This window comes from Hypoxylon trugodes, assembly GCF_022578975.1.
Source record: "Hypoxylon trugodes strain CBS 135444 unplaced genomic scaffold F4822scaffold_1, whole genome shotgun sequence".
Classification (NCBI taxonomy): domain Eukaryota; kingdom Fungi; phylum Ascomycota; class Sordariomycetes; order Xylariales; family Hypoxylaceae; genus Hypoxylon; species Hypoxylon trugodes.
In genome coordinates, this window is record NW_026250016.1 from 2,861,029 (window position 1) to 2,879,088 (window position 18,060).

Genomic DNA, 18,060 nt, shown 5'->3' on the forward strand with positions numbered 1-18,060 from the left:
CAAAAACAAGAACCGACGAAGATTTCCTAAACTCCAATGTCCATGCAGAATTTTTTGTTCGCCTGGGTTGCTCAAATCCCGATGAAAAGGTCGAAAGAAAAAATAAAAATAAATCAGAAACATCCCCGCCTGTCCAAATGCTGCCTGAGACACGCTATGCTGGGTACCAAGTGATGAAAACGAGTTCAATGAGTAATGGCGGTTCATTAGGGTATGGCATTATGATGTGAGACGTAAGGTGAATGTAAATCGTAATAAACCGAGACCGGCGATGCATCTTCCTCGCTATGCTTCATTGCCTTCCCGGTGTGGATGTTCTTTAAAATCGTAAATGATTCGGTCTAACGATAGACCTCTCGATGTAATTATAGTCATGCAATAAACAACGCATGAGTCCGTCGATATATAAGACTCTGTTCGACGCGGCCGCCTCGAATTCATACGGACGCATTCCACTTGCCGATGTATGGCGATATCATGCTGTGAAGTGACAAATGTCAATGCGACAGCCCTAGAAAGAGTTATCTTTCAAGACCTACTTTGGAGATTCCTTCTCTTCGGAATCCTCCTTCTTGACGCCTCTATTGCGTCCTTTCGAAACATTGTTCACGTTCCAACCTCTGATCGTCGTAGGCCCAGTTCGCGGGGGAGGTTCGTTCGCCCTATAGTCTTTGATCGCCTCCTTGTGATCGTAGTGGGCGAGTCGTAGTTCACTGCCGCCATTAGATTGCCAAGGACGATTGTGGGGAACGGGTGCTGCCGCAATCCTGCGATATTTTCCAGATCCGTTACCATTGGATGACACCGAGTTTCTCTGGCGAGGTGTGTGTACAGGTGACGAGGGCGTCATCATAGATGGGCCAGGTGGCGATACTGAAGGTGCAGGGGGCTCAATATGCGGCGGTACCGAGGCTAGGTATGATTGGCCTGGTACGGGAGGCGACATGACGGGAGGATATGCGGACATATGATGCGGTAGTGGGGGTTGGTTCGGCATCATACCGGGTCCGGGAATATGAGGGCTTTGCTGCATGGACATCGCCATTAAACCCTGGTCGTGGAAGGAGAATCCCTGATGGTAGGGTCGCGATGGCGCCGGAGGGAAGAAGCTACCCGAATTTGTGCGGATCGGCCCATGTGGAGAACCAAGATCCTGAGGATGGTGTGTCAGAGGGAGGGGAGACTGTTGGGCTTGAGCTAGGTTCGGTCCCTTTCCTAGGCCGTCCGACCTATTGGGTCGAAGGGGTGGTAGAAAACCATCCGCTGCTATAGTATTTGTCACTACGTTATTTCGGGTAGTGAAAGGGTTCCTAGCGGGCGTAGTTTGTTGCGTTGTTTCCATCTGAGCAACTGGGGCTGGCGCGATATTCGTAAATGTTGACGAGGGGTTCAACGCGGTTTGAAGGAACGCATTGGGCGGCGCGGGGGGCTGTGTGCCAAGAAGACGGGGATCGATCATAGAAGAGTCGTTCATTACTGGTACCTTTTTCTCCAGCAGCCTAGGGGCTCTTTCGGCTGCTTGCGCGAGAAGGTTGAGTTTAAAGACGTCGGGCTCTATATGCTGAAGTTCTGGGTGCATAGGAGCTGGCTCTGCATTTGTGAATACGTCTCGCACCGCATCATACGGGCGCGATGGTCGAGGACCAGGTGCAGGAAGGCTCGATACTTCAGCTTCCGAGCTCGCGGCGGCTAGCAGGAGGAGGTCGACACGTTCGTGAAGGAAGGAGTTATGGGCCTCTGTCAGTGAAGCCTGTTCTGATTTCACATGGTCTACACTTTCATCCGAAGGAGCAGCCTGTCTTTCAACTGCTTCGCGTTCACGATCACGGATTTCGTCGTTAGTTATATCTTCTGGATCGATGTCGCCCTTTTCGCAGAAATCGCCGAGCATCTCCGACATGGCGTTCTTGATGCGGTCCTCCTTAAGCATGAGGTCCATTTTCATAGATCGGACTGTGCGGGACGCATGGTGAGTAGTGATCGCATCCGGTACGACGACCACAGGCCGAGTCCCATCAACACGCCCATCGGGTGGCTCTGACTCATTCGTAGAAGTAGGTAGGAATATTCCCAACTTCGGGTGTAGGCCGTGCTTCTTTACGATTTCGGGATCTAAGGTATCATCGTTAAAGCCGCGGGAGTCATAATCTTTGACAGTGTGGTCGATATGCCAGGTGCTGGAGTTTGGTGTATCAATGAATATACCTCGGGAACGACCGGTAGCCAATCTAGTTGAATCATTGGTTGAGTCTCGGAATCCGATCTCCTTGTCATCCCATGAGAATAAGGGCGGGATGATGAATCGATTATTAGGTTCCTTAACCCGTCGGTTGACACTTCTAACTCCGTATGCATCGGGATCAGACGCGCCGGAAGGTAGATCCGGGATGTGTTTGCTAAACCCAGGCGCGGATTCTTGTTCTTCGGCTGGCGTCGGGGATGGTGCATTAGACTCGGATACCCCGTCTGGTTGCATCTCCGAAGCAAGTAAGCCACCAGTACGTCGAGGCTTCTTAGAAGCAGCCTGTCCGTCTGGCTGATCCTCCGTCTTTCGCTTAGTCGTAGGCTTAGCCTTGCGATTGATGGGAGTGCCAGGCTTGTCCGATGGGCCAAGGAATGAGACATGAGGGATCTCCCTAACGTAAGAATACGTGAGGTCGGGAGTCTGTGAGGGATGATTAGAATTGTTGTTGAAAAGATAGGAAAGAAGAGAAGGAAGGCACCAGGGAATAATCAACTTACGTCAAGTGGATGACCTTCACGACGGAGTTCAGTCACAATGCTAGTGCGGTTTAGGGCACCATCGTAGAATTCCTCAGTCTCATAGTTGAACGAATCCTAACGAATAGTGTTAGTAAGTGTATTAAATAAAAAATTAGTATCGAGGAAGATAATACATACCATGAAGCACTTTGCAATTCGATCGTTTTCCAGTTCGTAGCCATGCTCCAGAATTCTAACTCGTAGGTCGTGATGTTTCTCAGCATCTTCAATGACCTGCTTAAGTTGGTTATCTAGTTGGTCTTGCAGAACGTCGTACTCTGGCACTTGTTTGTGTGCTCCAAGATCTTCTGTTAACTTCTTGACGTTCCGGTCGGCTATCTCGTCAAGAGCTGGTCTGACTGCCATGGCGACTTGTTTATAGAGCTCTTTCAGCTCCACTTGGCGCTCATAGGCCGCTTGTGTGAAGGAATCATTGTACACCTTCTTCGGACCCTTCTTCGCTACTCCCTTCTTAGGAGCAGGCTTCTTTGAGGTTTTCTTGGTAACGCCCTTTCCAGACGTTTTCTTGGGGGCAGGAGCTTTTCCCTTGGCAGGGCTTGCTGCCGGGGATTGAGCAGCCTGTGGAGTGCTATCCATTATGACGAGAAAGTACGAGTGTAATTAATCATTCAAGTCGGGTAATGAATAGCAGGGTGATTTAAGTAGAATGAGGTATCGATAGAGGAATCGAGGAATAAAGACGTGTAAAAGTTGTGGGATTATGTGTAAGGTAGAGAGGTTGCGTGAAATCCGGTGGTAGTAGTGGATTACACGGAAGAAAGAAAAAATACAGACGCGGCACGCTTCGTAAAAGAAAGATCAGATTATTAGTCGTAGCAGTAGCTAGGGAAAAAAAGATCTGTCTCCCAATGAACTAACGTGTGAAGCGCAAGAAAAATTAGTATTGGGAAAGAAGTGACTGTGGGATAAATGAGGGTAGGTGTAAGTTTTTTTTGGCGTGTCAGTCAAGTATCTGTCTCCGTCTGTTGTTCGCGGTAGGCAAAGAAAAAAAAAAGGATGGGCAAAAGATGATGAGACTGGAGACAAAATATTTAACCAAGTACTGCGCCGAAGAAAAAAGAATGGTTCATTAGAGAAATCAACCATCGAAGTTAATGAACCTGCCCCTCCAGCGGTGCTCGTACTATTCTCTAAGGTGAGAGAGTCGTGGTAATAGGGACAAATCGAAGGCTCACACTCTAATATCACCTTGAGATTTTCTCGGCCAGCACAATTAAAGACAGGCGCTGGAGACTGGAGACTGGCCACTGGTCAACCAGGACAGTGCACTGTTAGACTTCCCGATACAGTCAAGTCCATGCGCTGTCTAGTCGCAAGTGGTCCTCTAAACTGTGCTAAACCAATTCTGATTGGTCCGGAGAAATCGCTAGTCCGCATCCGTGACCTGGACAAGTCGGGTACTTAGGTACTTTTCCGACAACTTGCACCAAAATTTCAGGTTCCCAAAGCAAGCAACTGAACTTACTAAGCCTAATTCAGCTGCAATGCTTCGAACTTGACAGTGATTAAGGATAAAATTACTGAACTACACAGTCGAACTATTAGATTTGTAAATGCTTAAATTGAGATCAATGAAAAATCGAAAGAAAACAGTCCATCTAACACAGTGGCTAATCAAGGTAGGTACCTAGGTACATCATTTATAGGAGGCAGCTAGCAATGTATGTACCTATATACGCTACTTAGAGCGCATTACAGCGCCCCCTTGCGCTGAAGAAAGACGCCACATCCCAGTAAAATAATAATATACAAGCGTGCTTGCCTTACACGTTTAAGCCATGTCCTTGATGCTTTCCTAACTTTGATTTTCTGCTATGAAGCTACATAATATAATAAAAAATCAGAAGTGCCATATGACTAGATGAGTGGAATACCTCTGCGCCTACACGGTTTACTTTCAATAGTTGTTTTCGTATAACATCCGATCTTTCCGCGTCAAGTGCAGTTACTATTCTTTTTAGTTATTAGCATTACTCATATAGAGAAGAGCGCCCATAGGATTTGATGTTATGTAGGTAGTTACTAAGTATAGTTTGTCAATTTCCAGACGTTCCTCGTTTTACTTGTTGAGCTGCTTACTAACGAATGTATGGCAGATTGACATGACTTGCAGGCAGCTACATATGCAGCTACCCTCCTACGAGGACAAAGGAGAGAATGAATGAAATGAGATTCAAGGGATGCATCCATTCATATCAAAAAATTCACCTATCTATTTACTCGGCTAGTCAATGGTCCATTGTAATCATATAAACTTGATTTTTACTCAACTTGAGGTATTCCGAGTACATCCGGGCGCAACTCGGCGCATGTACTTAATACAGTGCAAGGTACAAATTTACATTCAATAGAAGTACGAAAAAGGAAATTTCTTCAATGTACATGCAGCTACCTGCACCTACATACATCTTCCCGTACTTTTACACGTGTAGCATATGTACTTGATCAATCTAAGTTTTCATTGGCTAGAAACCCCCTGTCCCGTAGGACCCCGGAATTACTACATTAAGCCTAGTAACATCCCAGCCCATCATCCCGCAACATTAGGCTCTAGCCGCAGGGGGACGTGGGATGTCCCGCGGTTACGGAGCATTGCGAGCCACTAATTTTTTCTTTCCATCTAATTCGAGGCTCCAGCAACAACCGACATCACCTCACACACATACATCTTTTTTTTTTTTCTCTCTTCACCGTCGCCGCCCCATCATCTGATCCTAAACCACGAGACAAATCCCCTTCCGTTTCGCCATTTCCCTGTTTTCGATACGTCGCACAACGACCACACCGGTGAAGGAAGACTCCAATTATTTCTACGGAGTCTTGGCCACGGAGAGCGACATCATGCGCCGCTGGTAGGGTCGCAGCCAAGAGAGTAGAGTAGGGTATAGTAGAGTTAGGGAAAGGGAGGTATGGGGAAACGGCGGAAGGTTGCGCATAATGCGCCCAAACCTAGCGCTAGGAATCAGAAGTCGCACAAGGAAACGCAGGCACAACCACAATCGAAACCTCAAAAGAAGAAGCAGTCGCAACCGCAGCACGAAGAACCCACGATACCGTTCGCACCCGAAGACCGGATCCTGCTGATCGGTGATGGAGATCTCAGCTTTGCGGCATCATTGGTAGAGCACCATTACTGCGCGGATGTGACGGCTACAGTTCTAGAGAAGAACCTCGAGGAATTGGTAGAGAAGTATCCGCATGTGCCGGAGAACATTGCCAAGATTGAAGCCGAGGGCAGTAAGGTGGTGTACAACATTGATGCTACTAAGATGGCTCCGTTCCTAGACAAGAAAGGCAAGGACGCTGTTGGAGTCATGGATCGGATACTCTTTAATTTCCCGCATGTTGGCGGTAAGAGCACCGATGTCAACCGCCAGGTCCGGTATAATCAAGAGTTACTAGTCGAATTCTTCAAGCACGCTATACCGTCCTTAGCTCCGGGTGGATCAATAATTGTCACGCTTTTCGAAGGAGAGCCGTATACGCTATGGAATATAAGAGATCTTGGGCGTCATACCGGGCTCCAGGTCCAGCGCAGTTTCAAATTTCAAGCGAGTGCATACCCGGGCTACCATCATGCTAGAACCCTCGGAGTTATAAAAAACAAAGACGGAGAGGCGAGCGGTGGCTGGAAGGGCGAGGATCGGGCTGCGAGAAGTTACGTTTTCGTCCGAAAGGATGAAGATGTTGCGCCGGCTCTAAGGAATAATAAGAAGCGCTCAAGACCTCAAGATGATGCGTCTTCGGATGATGATTGAGACATCATCCGCCACTTCTCTACGGCTACAAACGAGCACCGGATATCATTCATCCCAAAGTTCCCATATTCGATATGAGCACTATCGGGATTCTGGAGTGATCGTATACTACCTATAACGCCACGATTCGGAAGAGGGTAGCGATTAAGCATGCTTTTGGATTGTATATCTGTAGGTATCGACAATTGCTATATTTAATTGGAAAGGGGAGGGAGGGTTAGTAGGAACTAGGTAGGGCATGTCAGTAATAGTATTGGCATTTGAAGACTAAACCGGTATTACCGTAAGACACTTCCAGCCACAAACGGGCTTAAATTGCAATAATACTATCAGTCATATGAAATGTACGACGTCACGGGACGGCCCCCACGACCAAAGCTCGAATGTTTTCAGCTAGCCTCTTAAGTTTAGGCCGCTTGTTTCAGCCGAACTTACGGGCTTGAAATTATAAATAGTTTTTTTTTTTTGAACCACCCAGATTATAGGTTTATGCTTATTTATAAATTCAGCCATATTCAAGCCACCAACTTACTAAGAGAAAGATTGACAGTAGAATAGAACGTGCATATCTGAGTTTCTTCGTATTATCACTTTAAGGCTAGGAACCTCACTTGAGTATTGGATGCCATCGCGTGAAGGGCTCATGGGAAACCTGTAGTATCTCAAGATAAGTGGCACGTCTACACGTGTGTACAAAGTTCCTGGCTTAAGGCCTTAACTGTCTGCACTGGAGTGGGCTACTGTTTTTAGTAGTTTGTCCTAACAGGTATAACTTAAACTGTAGACGGTAGTATAGAAAACTACAAATATCTATAACCTTCGAATTATTGGAGGCCTTCCAATACATGTACAATATTGTACCTAAGTACTTGAGACCCAATGAAAGAAAGCCACTTTATAAAGCAAGACTAACCTGATAGTTCATCCACTATAGATAGATTAAACGCATCCGGTCGAATCAAGCGCGGACGACGGTGCAAGAATCCGACCTATCACAGCGTTGCAAAATGTCTTCCGTCTCGAGGTTCGGCGGCATCCTATTGGTCAGTCTTATATTAAATCTTACTACTCGTGACACAGGCCTTAATATCGCACCTGCGAATTGGAGGCGCCATTTATGTCGATAGTCTTAGTAACATCGCGATATAGACAACCTTGGTTGTCTAATAGCATGAAGAATATACCTCATCTTATCAATGTTTATTGTGGATGGTTGTGCTCTATAGAGCTACACAAAGTTTAGCATTGTCAACGTGAATCTTGTTTTGCCCCGAGGGTTCAGGTTGTTTTGTGACACCTCGGACAAACGCTTTAGAAACTATGCGAAATCGATGTATGGCCATTAAGTTTCGATCGAAAGAACCAGGGTAGAATCGAGTTAAAACACGTTCGATTTAGATGTCGTGATTTAGAGCGTCTTGGCTTAATGCAAGTTGCGTGTTTCCAACGTGAATCGCACCTTTGACACATCTTTCAACAATAGATTCTTTTTGCTATTGGCTATTTCATCCATACCTAACCCTTAAACCTACACGTGGCCGGTCCTGCCTTACATATACGTATCGTAACCACCATCCCCTTATCCTAACCCGCCATACAACCAAGAACGCCCACCAGAAAATCGTACATGGAATAAGATAAAATTGCCACCCGCCCGGAGCGTAAAATCGTGATCCTGCGCCTCCAGCAACAGGATTGCGCCAGTAAATGCTGCGAAGTAAGAGAAAAAAAGGCCCATCTAATCCCAAATGTCTAAATGCCTAGACGCCGTTAGAATGGAGGGCTGCCGAAGTATGGCTCGGTCGACGAAACTTGCTCATTCTTTAGGAATGGGAGGAGGGAAAATAATACAGCTGGCGATGTAGCATTTCGAAAGTGCCATAAATAACCGCCGCCTAAGGTTGGAAAGAAGAGAAAATGTAGCCGTATGGGTATTCCGTAAAGTAGAATCCGATGTCTCTTAAACACGTACACGTAAGCCGATACAAAAGGGGATATTGTTAATCCCCTCGAAGCGTTAACCAAAGGGAAAAGAGCCTCCTGAAGCAGCCCTCTATGAAGCCGGGACACCAGTAATGAATTATGATATCGCATGACCAGGCTGGTCGTCTAATATGTTACAGCCTTCTTCTAACCCCGATTCGCTACCGTGGTTACTGGAGTGGGGGGAGGTTCTTTTAGCTGATCCGGCATGTGTCTCGTCCTATCTCTATCCGGGAATATAGGGTCAATATTACGATGGGGCTCATAGGTGTGCGACGTTCGTGGCGAATGCGTAAATGGAGGTGGAGGCTGCGTTCGAGGCTGTAAAGGAGGAAGTGCCTGGGAGGAATCTTGGTGTTGCATATGCGGTAGAAGTGGTGGCGATCGCGAATCCATCGCAACCGAACCTCGATCGCGAGGAGATAGAGTAGCTCTCTCTACTTGATCAAGAGGTTCCGGTAGAGCTCGAGGCGTATCTGTCGTTGACGCGGGTGATTGCAGAGGGAACGAGCTACTCGCGTGTTGTGGGCTATCGATTGGACCGAAACCTCCGCGTTTCTTGGACCTCTGATCGTTTGGATTGCTGGAAATCTCGTATCCTGGAGAAGATGCGTATTCGCGTTGGGGTTGAATGGCGATTGGAGCTAGAGGGGCTGGTGTAATGGGCGTATAATCATTTAGCCGCGAGTAGACTGCGCGTGCTTGAGCTTCCTTATCTGCCTTGGAAGGCCGGCCACGTTTCTTTCCCGTCGATGTTACAGGCGGACTAATACTGACGGGTACGGACGGGGGATAGCCATTTGGAGGGGGCCGGGGCTGAATAATGCGCGCTGGCGCTATGGGAGGTTCGATAGGAACCATCATCGCTTGTCTTTTCGTAGGCGGTTCGACTAGGTCGCTCATAGATTTGCGCTTAACATTTCTGAAGTCCGGCTCTGGTAGTTTAGTCTGGAACATGATCTCAGCTGCATTATAGCACTGATTCATATTACGGCCTGCTTTCATTAGGGGGATATACTCGGAAAATGCGGTCCTCGAATACGCACCACTAGGAAGTTGCATCATCATCCAGTCTGGCCTGACCTGGTGAGCCTTGATAAACTCGACGAGAGTCGGAACGTCTATGGTACTATTTTTGATCATTTCACCTAGGATGTACCGCTACAATAGTCAAATATTAGTTAGGAAGAGCCAGGGACAGTCACATTTTATTACCTTCTCGTCGTCCGAAAACGTAGTATCCATGGTGGTCGGCTAAGTCTGACAGCGGCAAAGATGAGGAGGGGAGGGGAAGGGAAGACAAGGGGTATGCCAGCAGAGCTGCGAGTAAGTCATTTGAAAACAAGAAATGATGGAAGGCGATACTCGAAAGCAACCGGTGGCAGGTAGACGCCGCTGAGACGATATTGATGTGAATCGCAACGGAAGCCTGTTATGCTCAAGAATCTAGGCCATGAGGTGACAGCGATGGGCTGAGTGAACTCCAGATAGGATTAGGTAGGTAGGCAGGTAGCGTAGGTAGCAGGACAGGGTGGTTGTATGTAGTGGCGCCGGGATTCCCAGAGGGTAAGGGAGGGTGTGGGAGTATCGCAAGAGGATAGAGAGACGCGCGCAAAAAAATAAAGAGGACGAGCCAAGCGCGCGTCTTAGGCTCAAAGTGAACCGAGGAGTGAAAGCGAGCGTGTGTCTCAGTTGAGTAAGTAAAGTTGTACAAGCGAGGGAGTATGAGCCGTGGTCGTTGAGAGAATGTGCGCGGCGATCCTCTTAGGTTGCGTTGCGTCTACAAGGGTAGCGCGGTGGAACAAGGTGGTGGTGGTGGTAGCAATTCTGTGGTTGTTACCAGGGCCTCCTTGGGTACTTCCGGATGGGTACATCTGAGAGCGGGCGAAAAAAAAAAACAATAATAATAAGATTGTTAACACGGAGCTGGTCTTTTTTTTTCTCCCCCCTCCCCTAGCCTGTCTTTGTTAGATAGGGAAAATAATAATAATAAAAATAAAAAAGCAGCCACCCAGCAAGCAAGCGGGCGCCCTCTTGCAGGACCCCAACTATGTTATGCAATAGAACAAAACCGGTAAAAATAAGAAAGTCGCCTTTTTTTCAATAGCGACGAGGTGCTGATGTCGAATATTCCTTTCTTTCCCTCACTTTAGTCAAACCCACTCACACCCACTCTTAACTCTCAACTGTTGGATCCCTTCCTCTTTTCTTCCTGTGTTGTTTATCTCCTCGATACTGGTGCGCAATTCCAGACGAGTCCATTTGCGACGCACGAGTCGTGGACTGCGGCACTAGATCGAGATAGATAAAAGTGATCGGTAGAATTGTTAGGCTCTAAAGAGGCTGGCCCGCACACATCCCCGGATCTGGGTTCGGAGGCTTTTCTGGTTCACCTTGGCCCATGCAAGAGCACAAGCAGAGAAGATGTGAGCTTGCGAGACGCGCAGGTGGTGGTGCAGTGCCGCCGTTGCTAGCCAGCAGGTCATATGCTGAGAATATATGCCATTAGGAAGTATCGTGCATAACCATTGCAACCATCACGATTTCGACCTGAGAGGTGACTGGACTGACAATATGCAGCTTTCTCCCGCTTGCAGGTGCGCAATACATCCATGCCGTTGGTTGTAAGCCAATCCCGCTGACCACTTAGACAAATCGGGTCGCCTGACTAGGCTCTCTTGCATTGGTCTGGTAAGAATTGAGGAACATTGAATCTTGCCCTTCCTCTTAGAGGTCAATGCCCACACCACCATCATCGCAATTCTCTGCTAGCAGTATTCTACACCGCCAAAGAGGCCATCAATAACGAGATGGGCCCAACGGGCGAAAGTAATGTGATCGAAAAGACAACGAAATGGCATAAGCATCATAAGCATTGAACTGAGAATCCCATTAGCTCCCGTACGACCAAAGTGCATTGTGTCTAGAATGAGGAGGGTTCGAAATCTCATTGGCCATCCTTCCCTGCTTCTCCGCTGGCTCGTTAAGCTTAACCGTCTTGCTCGCTCAGTAGCGGGCCTCGTAGAAGGCCGCTTGACTGGTTGACGGTCGCTGACATCTCGCCAATCGCAGTCGCTAATGAAGGTCTCCCAGAGCATTCCCACGCTTAGCGACAAGCACAGATCAAGTGTTCGTCACATATGACGAGCGACGAGCCGCGAGCCGCAAGGGGGATCGGCTTTTGTCCATTTTGGACTATAAAATAACGCTTCGTGCATTTATATTTAATTTTTTTCCCTTCATTTTTTCGGTTTATGTTTTTCTTCTTTCGATCCGAAGAATTGAAATGCAACCATTTCGCGGAGTAAAACTCCAGCGTTCTACAACCCAGGAATTGCGTAGCTTCGGACGCCAGGCTTTTTATATATATGTATACCGCTCCCGACACCCCCATACCGCCTTTTTCCTTGCCTCAACTTCAGGCTCTGTTCTATGCATAATGAGTTGGCAATTCCTCATAGGGGGACCCACCCACTCAGATAGAACCGGTCATTGCTCGCATGGCAAAGATCCCCGACGTTGATCTTGACACGACAAGAGACATTGATTGAATTCGATTGTATTTCTTAGCACGCCGGTCTGCTAGTATAAAATGGTGTTTGGGGGTTTGACGCCATTACGTATGCCGAAGGTCATCTTTCAAGGCGACTATTCTTTAGTCCCTGGTTGCAACCATCACAACCATCTCACGAATATGCTGTACCGCATTTAATATCGATTGGTTCGATGCTGCAGACCCGGGTTTGAATAGTGCGTACGAGCTTGCGCGACGCCTATGACGATAATGCGGCTAGGTGCTTCAACCCCCCATGTTCACTTGATTAGGTGGCTGTTGATGGCTACAACCCGCCATGTTTACTAGGCAGGTATCTTGTTCGGTTCCCTTGCTGTTCCCGCTCTGTCGCTGTACCGACCTTTAGCACTGATTTTCTTTTTTCTTTTAAATCCTCGATCTTTGGCTAGTGATGGATTATGTTGATCGGTAAGATACTTGACGTATAATATGAGGATACCGGATATTCTGTTAATTTATGCTAAGACAATGGGTAGAGCAGTATTCTTCTCAATTTGCGAGTATTGATCGAGTCTTGGAAATCTTGGGACACAACCCACAACCCCCAATATCTCCAACGATGGTGAACTGGGCTAGGTTTCTTCGCTGTGACTTCCAGGGGTCGGTGTTATTGATGAGTACAGGTACCTGCCTACATACGTGCATATACTAAGCATTGGTTTAATGAATGCCTATATTGATGTCATTCGCTATTTCTATTTATTACATATGATATTGGAGCAATCATGCAGCGTTAGCAAAACGTCGGCTGGTTAGAATGCTTTTTAAGGTTTATAAAGAAGCCTAGGATAATTTTTGTCTGAAGTTTAAAATGATCTGGTACCCCCCAAGTAGGCGAGGGATCCATGGTTTATTTGTACAGTACTTGATTAAAGGTAGGTAGGAACCACCGTCATCTTGCATTTGCGACACCAACGTTTACGTCTTTAGCATGTACCTTGGAAGGTTGTTTTCCCAACATCCTACCGTATATATTACATACTGGGCAGTTTTTGTAGGTACGGAGGTGTACCTAAGAATCCCTGCTAGTCAGCGTTAGGGTCCAATAATTAGTGCTCCTAGTTAGCATAGATGGTGGGGCACGGGGCAGATGGTAGGGCTCGGATAATTGAATTCTACTCCGAACTTACAGAAGGTTGGCGCGCCTCGTTCTTCTCTTACAGTGTATCGCAACAGCTGCGCAAAGTCGGAGTCTGACAGGTACAGTACCTACCTACGCTATCCGTTCCTTTCAATTTTTGGAGGGAAACAAGCACCTGCAACTCTTTTTTTCGGCGATGACAACGCCGTCACGATATTTTCACTTTTTCACTTTTCCACCTTTTTACATCCACCACACCTACCATTCCTACTACATACGACGAAGGACTTGGTAACCCTCGCGTATTCGGCGCCTTTCCAGGACCTTTGCGTAGGGGTGTAATTGGCGAATTAACCTTCTGAAATGACAGAGGCGTCGCACACGCGATAGCACCCGTCCCTTGTCCGTTCCTCTACCTGGTTTCCGATCTCATCTCCCACCTCAAAATCTCGCCTTCGCCTTCTTTTTTCCCGCCAACAACACCTTGCACTTACATGTTTGCAAGCAGGCGATCACTGTCGCCAAACGCGCCCTACCTGAAAAATTCGATAAATCCGATTTACCGCCTCCTACCGCGACCTAAACCCACCAATCCCATATTACATCTACCTTGTCCCATTCATTCGTTATTGGACCTACCGCGACAATAAAAATTAAGGACGTCAAGCTTTTCACCATCGCGATGGAGGACGAGGAGTGCATTAAAGATGGCTTGGAAAGCCTTGTTGTCGACACCACACCGGCATCGCAACAAATTACAGTAAAGAAGGAGAGCGAAAGTACCGCCTCATCCCCGAACATCAGCAAGGACTCCCAATCAGGGAGCATATCGCCCGACGACCAAAAGCCTCGCAGTGACAGTGCATCTACTCCCGATGGTCACCCACCGAAACTTGCGCGCAAAGCATCCCATAAGGCGATGTCAAAATCTATGCAAATATTCGACCACTTACCTGATGTCACATCTGAAGCTTGTAGCCATTTTCAAGTTATTCCCGATTGTTTGTATGGCTCTAAATCGCTTGGATCAACGGATCACGATGCGCTGGACTGTGATTGTAATGAAGAATGGCGTACGTATCTTAAAATTTTCTTTCTTCACCGAGCTACGAGGACCGCGGAGCGCTAACCCTACAATTTAGGAGACGGCATGAACCATGCCTGTGGTGAGGATTCTGATTGCATCAATCGAGCGACTAAGATGGAGTGTGTTGATGGCGATTGCAACTGTGGCGATGGTTGTCAGAATCAACGATTTCAGCGCAAGCAATACGCTGATGTTTCGGTAATTCAGACCGAAAAGAAAGGTTTCGGGCTCCGAGCAAACGTCACTCTCGATGCTAATGATTTTATCTTTGAATACATTGGAGAGGTAATTAACGAGCCTACTTTTCGGAGACGAATGATTCAATACGACAAAGAGGGTATCCGACATTTCTACTTCATGTCCCTCACCAAGAACGAATTTGTAGATGCGACCAAGAAAGGTAACCTAGGCCGCTTTTGCAACCATTCATGCAATCCAAACTGCTACGTGGACAAATGGGTTGTTGGCAGTAAGCTTCGCATGGGTATCTTCACCAGCAGAAAAATTCAACCAGGCGAAGAATTGGTGTTCAATTACAACGTGGACAGATACGGTGCAGATCCTCAACCTTGCTACTGCGGGGAACCTAATTGTATTGGATTTATTGGAGGCAAGACACAAACCGAGCGCGCCACGAAATTACCCGATGCGACGATCGAGGCCCTTGGAATTGACGACAGTGATGGTTGGGATACCACCGTTGCGAAGAAACCCCGTAAGAAGAAGATCACCGAGGACGATGAGGAGTACGTTAATAGCGTACAAGCCCGCGGACTGGATGAGAAAGCTGTTACCAAAGTTATGGCCACGCTCATGCAATGCAAGGAGAAATGGATCGCGGTCAAACTACTTGAGCGTATCCAGCGTTGCGATGATGACCGGGTCCGCAACCGAGTTGTGCAGATGCACGGGTATCAGATTCTCAAGTCTGCGCTAAACACATTTATTGATGATAATAATGTGGTCCTCCAGATTCTCGATATCCTTTATCAGTTTCCACGTCTCACAAGGAATAAGATCTCGGACTCGAAGATTGAATCCACGATCCAGCCATTGACCAAATCGGAGCACGAAGATGTGGCTGCAGAATCTACACGGTTGTTGGACGAATGGAGCAGGTTAGAGGTTGCGTACCGCATTCCTCGAAAGAAGTTGGATCCTAATGCTCAGTCGGCGTCGAGCGGCCAAACCGTCAACTCATTTGAGGAACGTCGGGGCAATCGTCCGGAAGAACCACTCGCTAAGACTGTATCCGCTCTACCTGAGAACACCCCTAAAGGCCCTCGCAGTAACATCCCTCAAAGAAATCCCAATTTCTTTAACAATCAACGCCATCGACGGCCGCCTGTCCAGATCCTTCCCCCTGGTTGGTTTGCTGCAACCGACCGACGTGGGACTTTGTACTATTATACACGGACAGGAACCACGACATGGCAAAAGCCAACTGCACCGCCGGATTCGGCTCTATTCCAGCCTAAGGGGCCATCTAAGGCTGAGCAACAACAGAAGACGTTACAGGATATTATTGATTCTGTGACGAAGCCGGAGACCGTATTGAGGACGTCGGCATCGCAAACGCCACAAACTAGTACACCTACCCAGGATCCAAAGGAAAAGTGGCGGTCTTATCCCATTGACAAGCAGATGAAAATTTATGAGAATACGGTATGCATGGATTTTAATGCCAACTTCCCCCTAGCGTTGCTAACAGGTTCATAGCTCTTCCCTCATGTCAAACACGTCGTCGACAAATTCCGTCACGTGCTACCGAAGGAAGAAATAAAGAGTCATTCGAGGCGCATCAACAAGAAATTAGTAGCTTCCGACTATAAGAACCAGCGAGTCACGAATCCAAATGAGATCACCGACAAGCAGATTAAGAAGGTCAGGCAATATGTCAAGGACTATTTCGAGACTGTCGTGAAGCGATACGAGGAGCACAAGAAGAGAAAGAGTGCCAGGCAATCTAACGGCGGCCACAATGTATCGAAAGAGAACCACGGTACGGATTCCGTTGCAGCAGCTGTCAAGGATGACGAAGACGTTGTTATGACAGATGACGAGCTACAGTCGACGCCAAGTAGCCTTGAGCGCAAACGAAAGCGGGACGACGATGCGATATGTTCCCCCAGTTTGACTCCTTCCGAGACGCCCTCAATGAAACGTCTCAAAGAAGAGGAAGGCGATGTTCCAAGCCCACCTCCTCCTCCGCCTCCGCCTCTTGATGGTGAAGCTCCGTTAGAGCATGATAAAACGCTTGGTGAACAAGACGTTGTCTTATCAGCTGAGGAAGAAGCACAGCGTTTAGCAGCGGAAGCAGAGCGGGAGAGGTTGAGGGAAGAGGAGGCTGCGCTTGAACGAGAAAACGAGCTTAACATGCTCGCTTTCGAGAAGGAACAAAGCGACAAGCTGACCAATGGAATTAACCACGTTGATCCTGAAGGCGCTCCTCTGGCGAAGCATGAGGTTATGAGCCATTAGATATGTTACACACGGCGGTGCGTATTCGTTCACATGGTATCAACCTACTAGTTCATTACATTGCCCTTAATTTAAAGGCAACATCAAAGGACCAACGCCTCTATGGCAAATTCTCATCCAAAACATATATTTAGCGGTATGAATGTCGACTCAATTCATACTACCAAATCACCACCACCACTACTACCACCACTATATCACTTTTCAGGAGCCAGTTATTTATTCATTTCTTAAGGCGTGTTCTTTTTTCACGGTATTTTACATTATACAGAGGTGGTTCTGATTGCATTTTCCCGGTTAAAAGGGGGATAAGAGGTTTTTAGGGGTCTAGGTTTCATTCAACGGCGTTTCGGCAAAGGAGGAGAGTTGTATTTTGCATCTAATCATCCATCGTCGATCCTACAACGGAGCATACGAAGAGGGGATTTATTTGGAAGGGGGAAAGTCTACTAAGCCCACCATGCGACCAACTAATAGGGATGAAGTGTATACCGAGGAGGGAGTAGGAGGAAAGGGGGAAGACATAGCGCTCCTTTAGATTCCGTACTGTGTTGGAGACGCATGGTGGAGCAAGGTTGTGAGGACGACACGATAGAGGTGATACTAATACGAACGTGGCCTTTTTTTACCACGAGCTACGGGGTGTGACAAGTGCGTTACCGTGCCTATCAAGGCGGGGGGTGGAGGGGACCGATTGGATGGATGGAATGATACTATTTGCTGGATTTGTGCCATAATAAAGGAAAAAGGGGATTGAACCAGCTTTTTGTGTGTCCCAGTATATACCACAGGTGATTTGAAACCAAATCATCCCGTCAATATGAGAGAAAAGCTTCCTACGAAGAAGCGTCATTCGGATTGCATTACATTCTGAAAGAGCGAATACATGCAGTGTTTCTTTCCCATGAACTTAATATGCGGTGTTATCGTTACCAGCTTGTTGGCTGGTTAGCCATACGTAACACAACGCCCTGCAGAACTCAACAGTTTTCTTGACAAGTTCTTCAATTCTTCGTGTAATGCTAATAGATGGGTGACATTCTTCCCAACTAAATCAACGAACTAATTCTCTCTTTCTGTCTATCTGTCTATCTACCCTTCATACATACTACCTCCCCCATTCAGGTGTCGTCGGATAATTACATCTAGTTACCTACGCCAGACGAACCGGGCAGGTAGTATTCCGGGTGAATGCAATGCATTGCATAATGGACGGATGACTGCCGCCCTATACTCGCAGATGGGCGCATATTATGTATGGGCCTATGAGATAATCTTCTTCCCTACTATTATTTCTTTCGTTCTTCTCTTT

General features: G+C 47.3%; 4 protein-coding genes across 4 annotated transcripts; 2 read left to right on the top strand and 2 right to left on the bottom strand.

Moving 5' to 3' along the window:
- Positions 1 to 322: 322 nt before the first annotated feature.
- Positions 323 to 3,483, bottom strand: F4822DRAFT_29718 (uncharacterized protein). The gene is made up of 4 exons (XM_051455130.1): positions 2,902 to 3,483; positions 2,743 to 2,838; positions 540 to 2,665; positions 323 to 480 (listed from the first exon to the last, which is right to left on the bottom strand). The coding sequence occupies exons 1-4, from the start codon at positions 3,358 to 3,360 to the stop codon at positions 438 to 440; spliced, it is 2,724 nt and encodes a 907-aa protein (XP_051319689.1). The 5' UTR covers positions 3,361 to 3,483; the 3' UTR covers positions 323 to 437.
- A 1,886-nt stretch (positions 3,484 to 5,369) lies between these two features.
- On the top strand, positions 5,370 to 7,069 carry F4822DRAFT_386368 (uncharacterized protein). The gene has a single exon (XM_051456708.1). It carries the CDS (start codon positions 5,694 to 5,696, stop codon positions 6,540 to 6,542), a length of 849 nt encoding a protein of 282 aa, XP_051319690.1. The 5' UTR covers positions 5,370 to 5,693; the 3' UTR covers positions 6,543 to 7,069.
- A 1,603-nt stretch (positions 7,070 to 8,672) lies between these two features.
- F4822DRAFT_424380 (uncharacterized protein) lies at positions 8,673 to 9,770 on the bottom strand (the record flags this gene model as incomplete). The annotated part of the gene is made up of 2 exons (XM_051460135.1): positions 8,673 to 9,686; positions 9,741 to 9,770. 2 exons carry the CDS (start codon positions 9,768 to 9,770, stop codon positions 8,673 to 8,675), a joined length of 1,044 nt encoding a protein of 347 aa, XP_051319691.1.
- A 4,092-nt stretch (positions 9,771 to 13,862) lies between these two features.
- On the top strand, positions 13,863 to 16,748 carry F4822DRAFT_424381 (uncharacterized protein; the record flags this gene model as incomplete). Its single annotated transcript, XM_051460136.1, has 3 exons — positions 13,863 to 14,253; positions 14,323 to 15,932; positions 15,987 to 16,748. 3 exons carry the CDS (start codon positions 13,863 to 13,865, stop codon positions 16,746 to 16,748), a joined length of 2,763 nt encoding a protein of 920 aa, XP_051319692.1.
- Between the last annotated feature and the right edge of the window lie 1,312 nt (positions 16,749 to 18,060).

Coding starts and splice junctions, on each gene's coding strand:
- F4822DRAFT_29718 (XM_051455130.1), bottom strand. CDS start 3,360: ATGGATAGCACTCCACAGGCTGCTCAATCCCCGGCAGCAAGCCCTGCC. Junction 2,666..2,742: donor GTGAAGGTCATCCACTTGAC/GTAAGTTGATTA, acceptor CATCCCTCACAG/ACTCCCGACCTCACGTATTC. Junction 481..539: donor GAAGAGAAGGAATCTCCAAA/GTAGGTCTTGAA, acceptor GTCACTTCACAG/CATGATATCGCCATACATCG.
- F4822DRAFT_386368 (XM_051456708.1), top strand. CDS start 5,694: ATGGGGAAACGGCGGAAGGTTGCGCATAATGCGCCCAAACCTAGCGCT.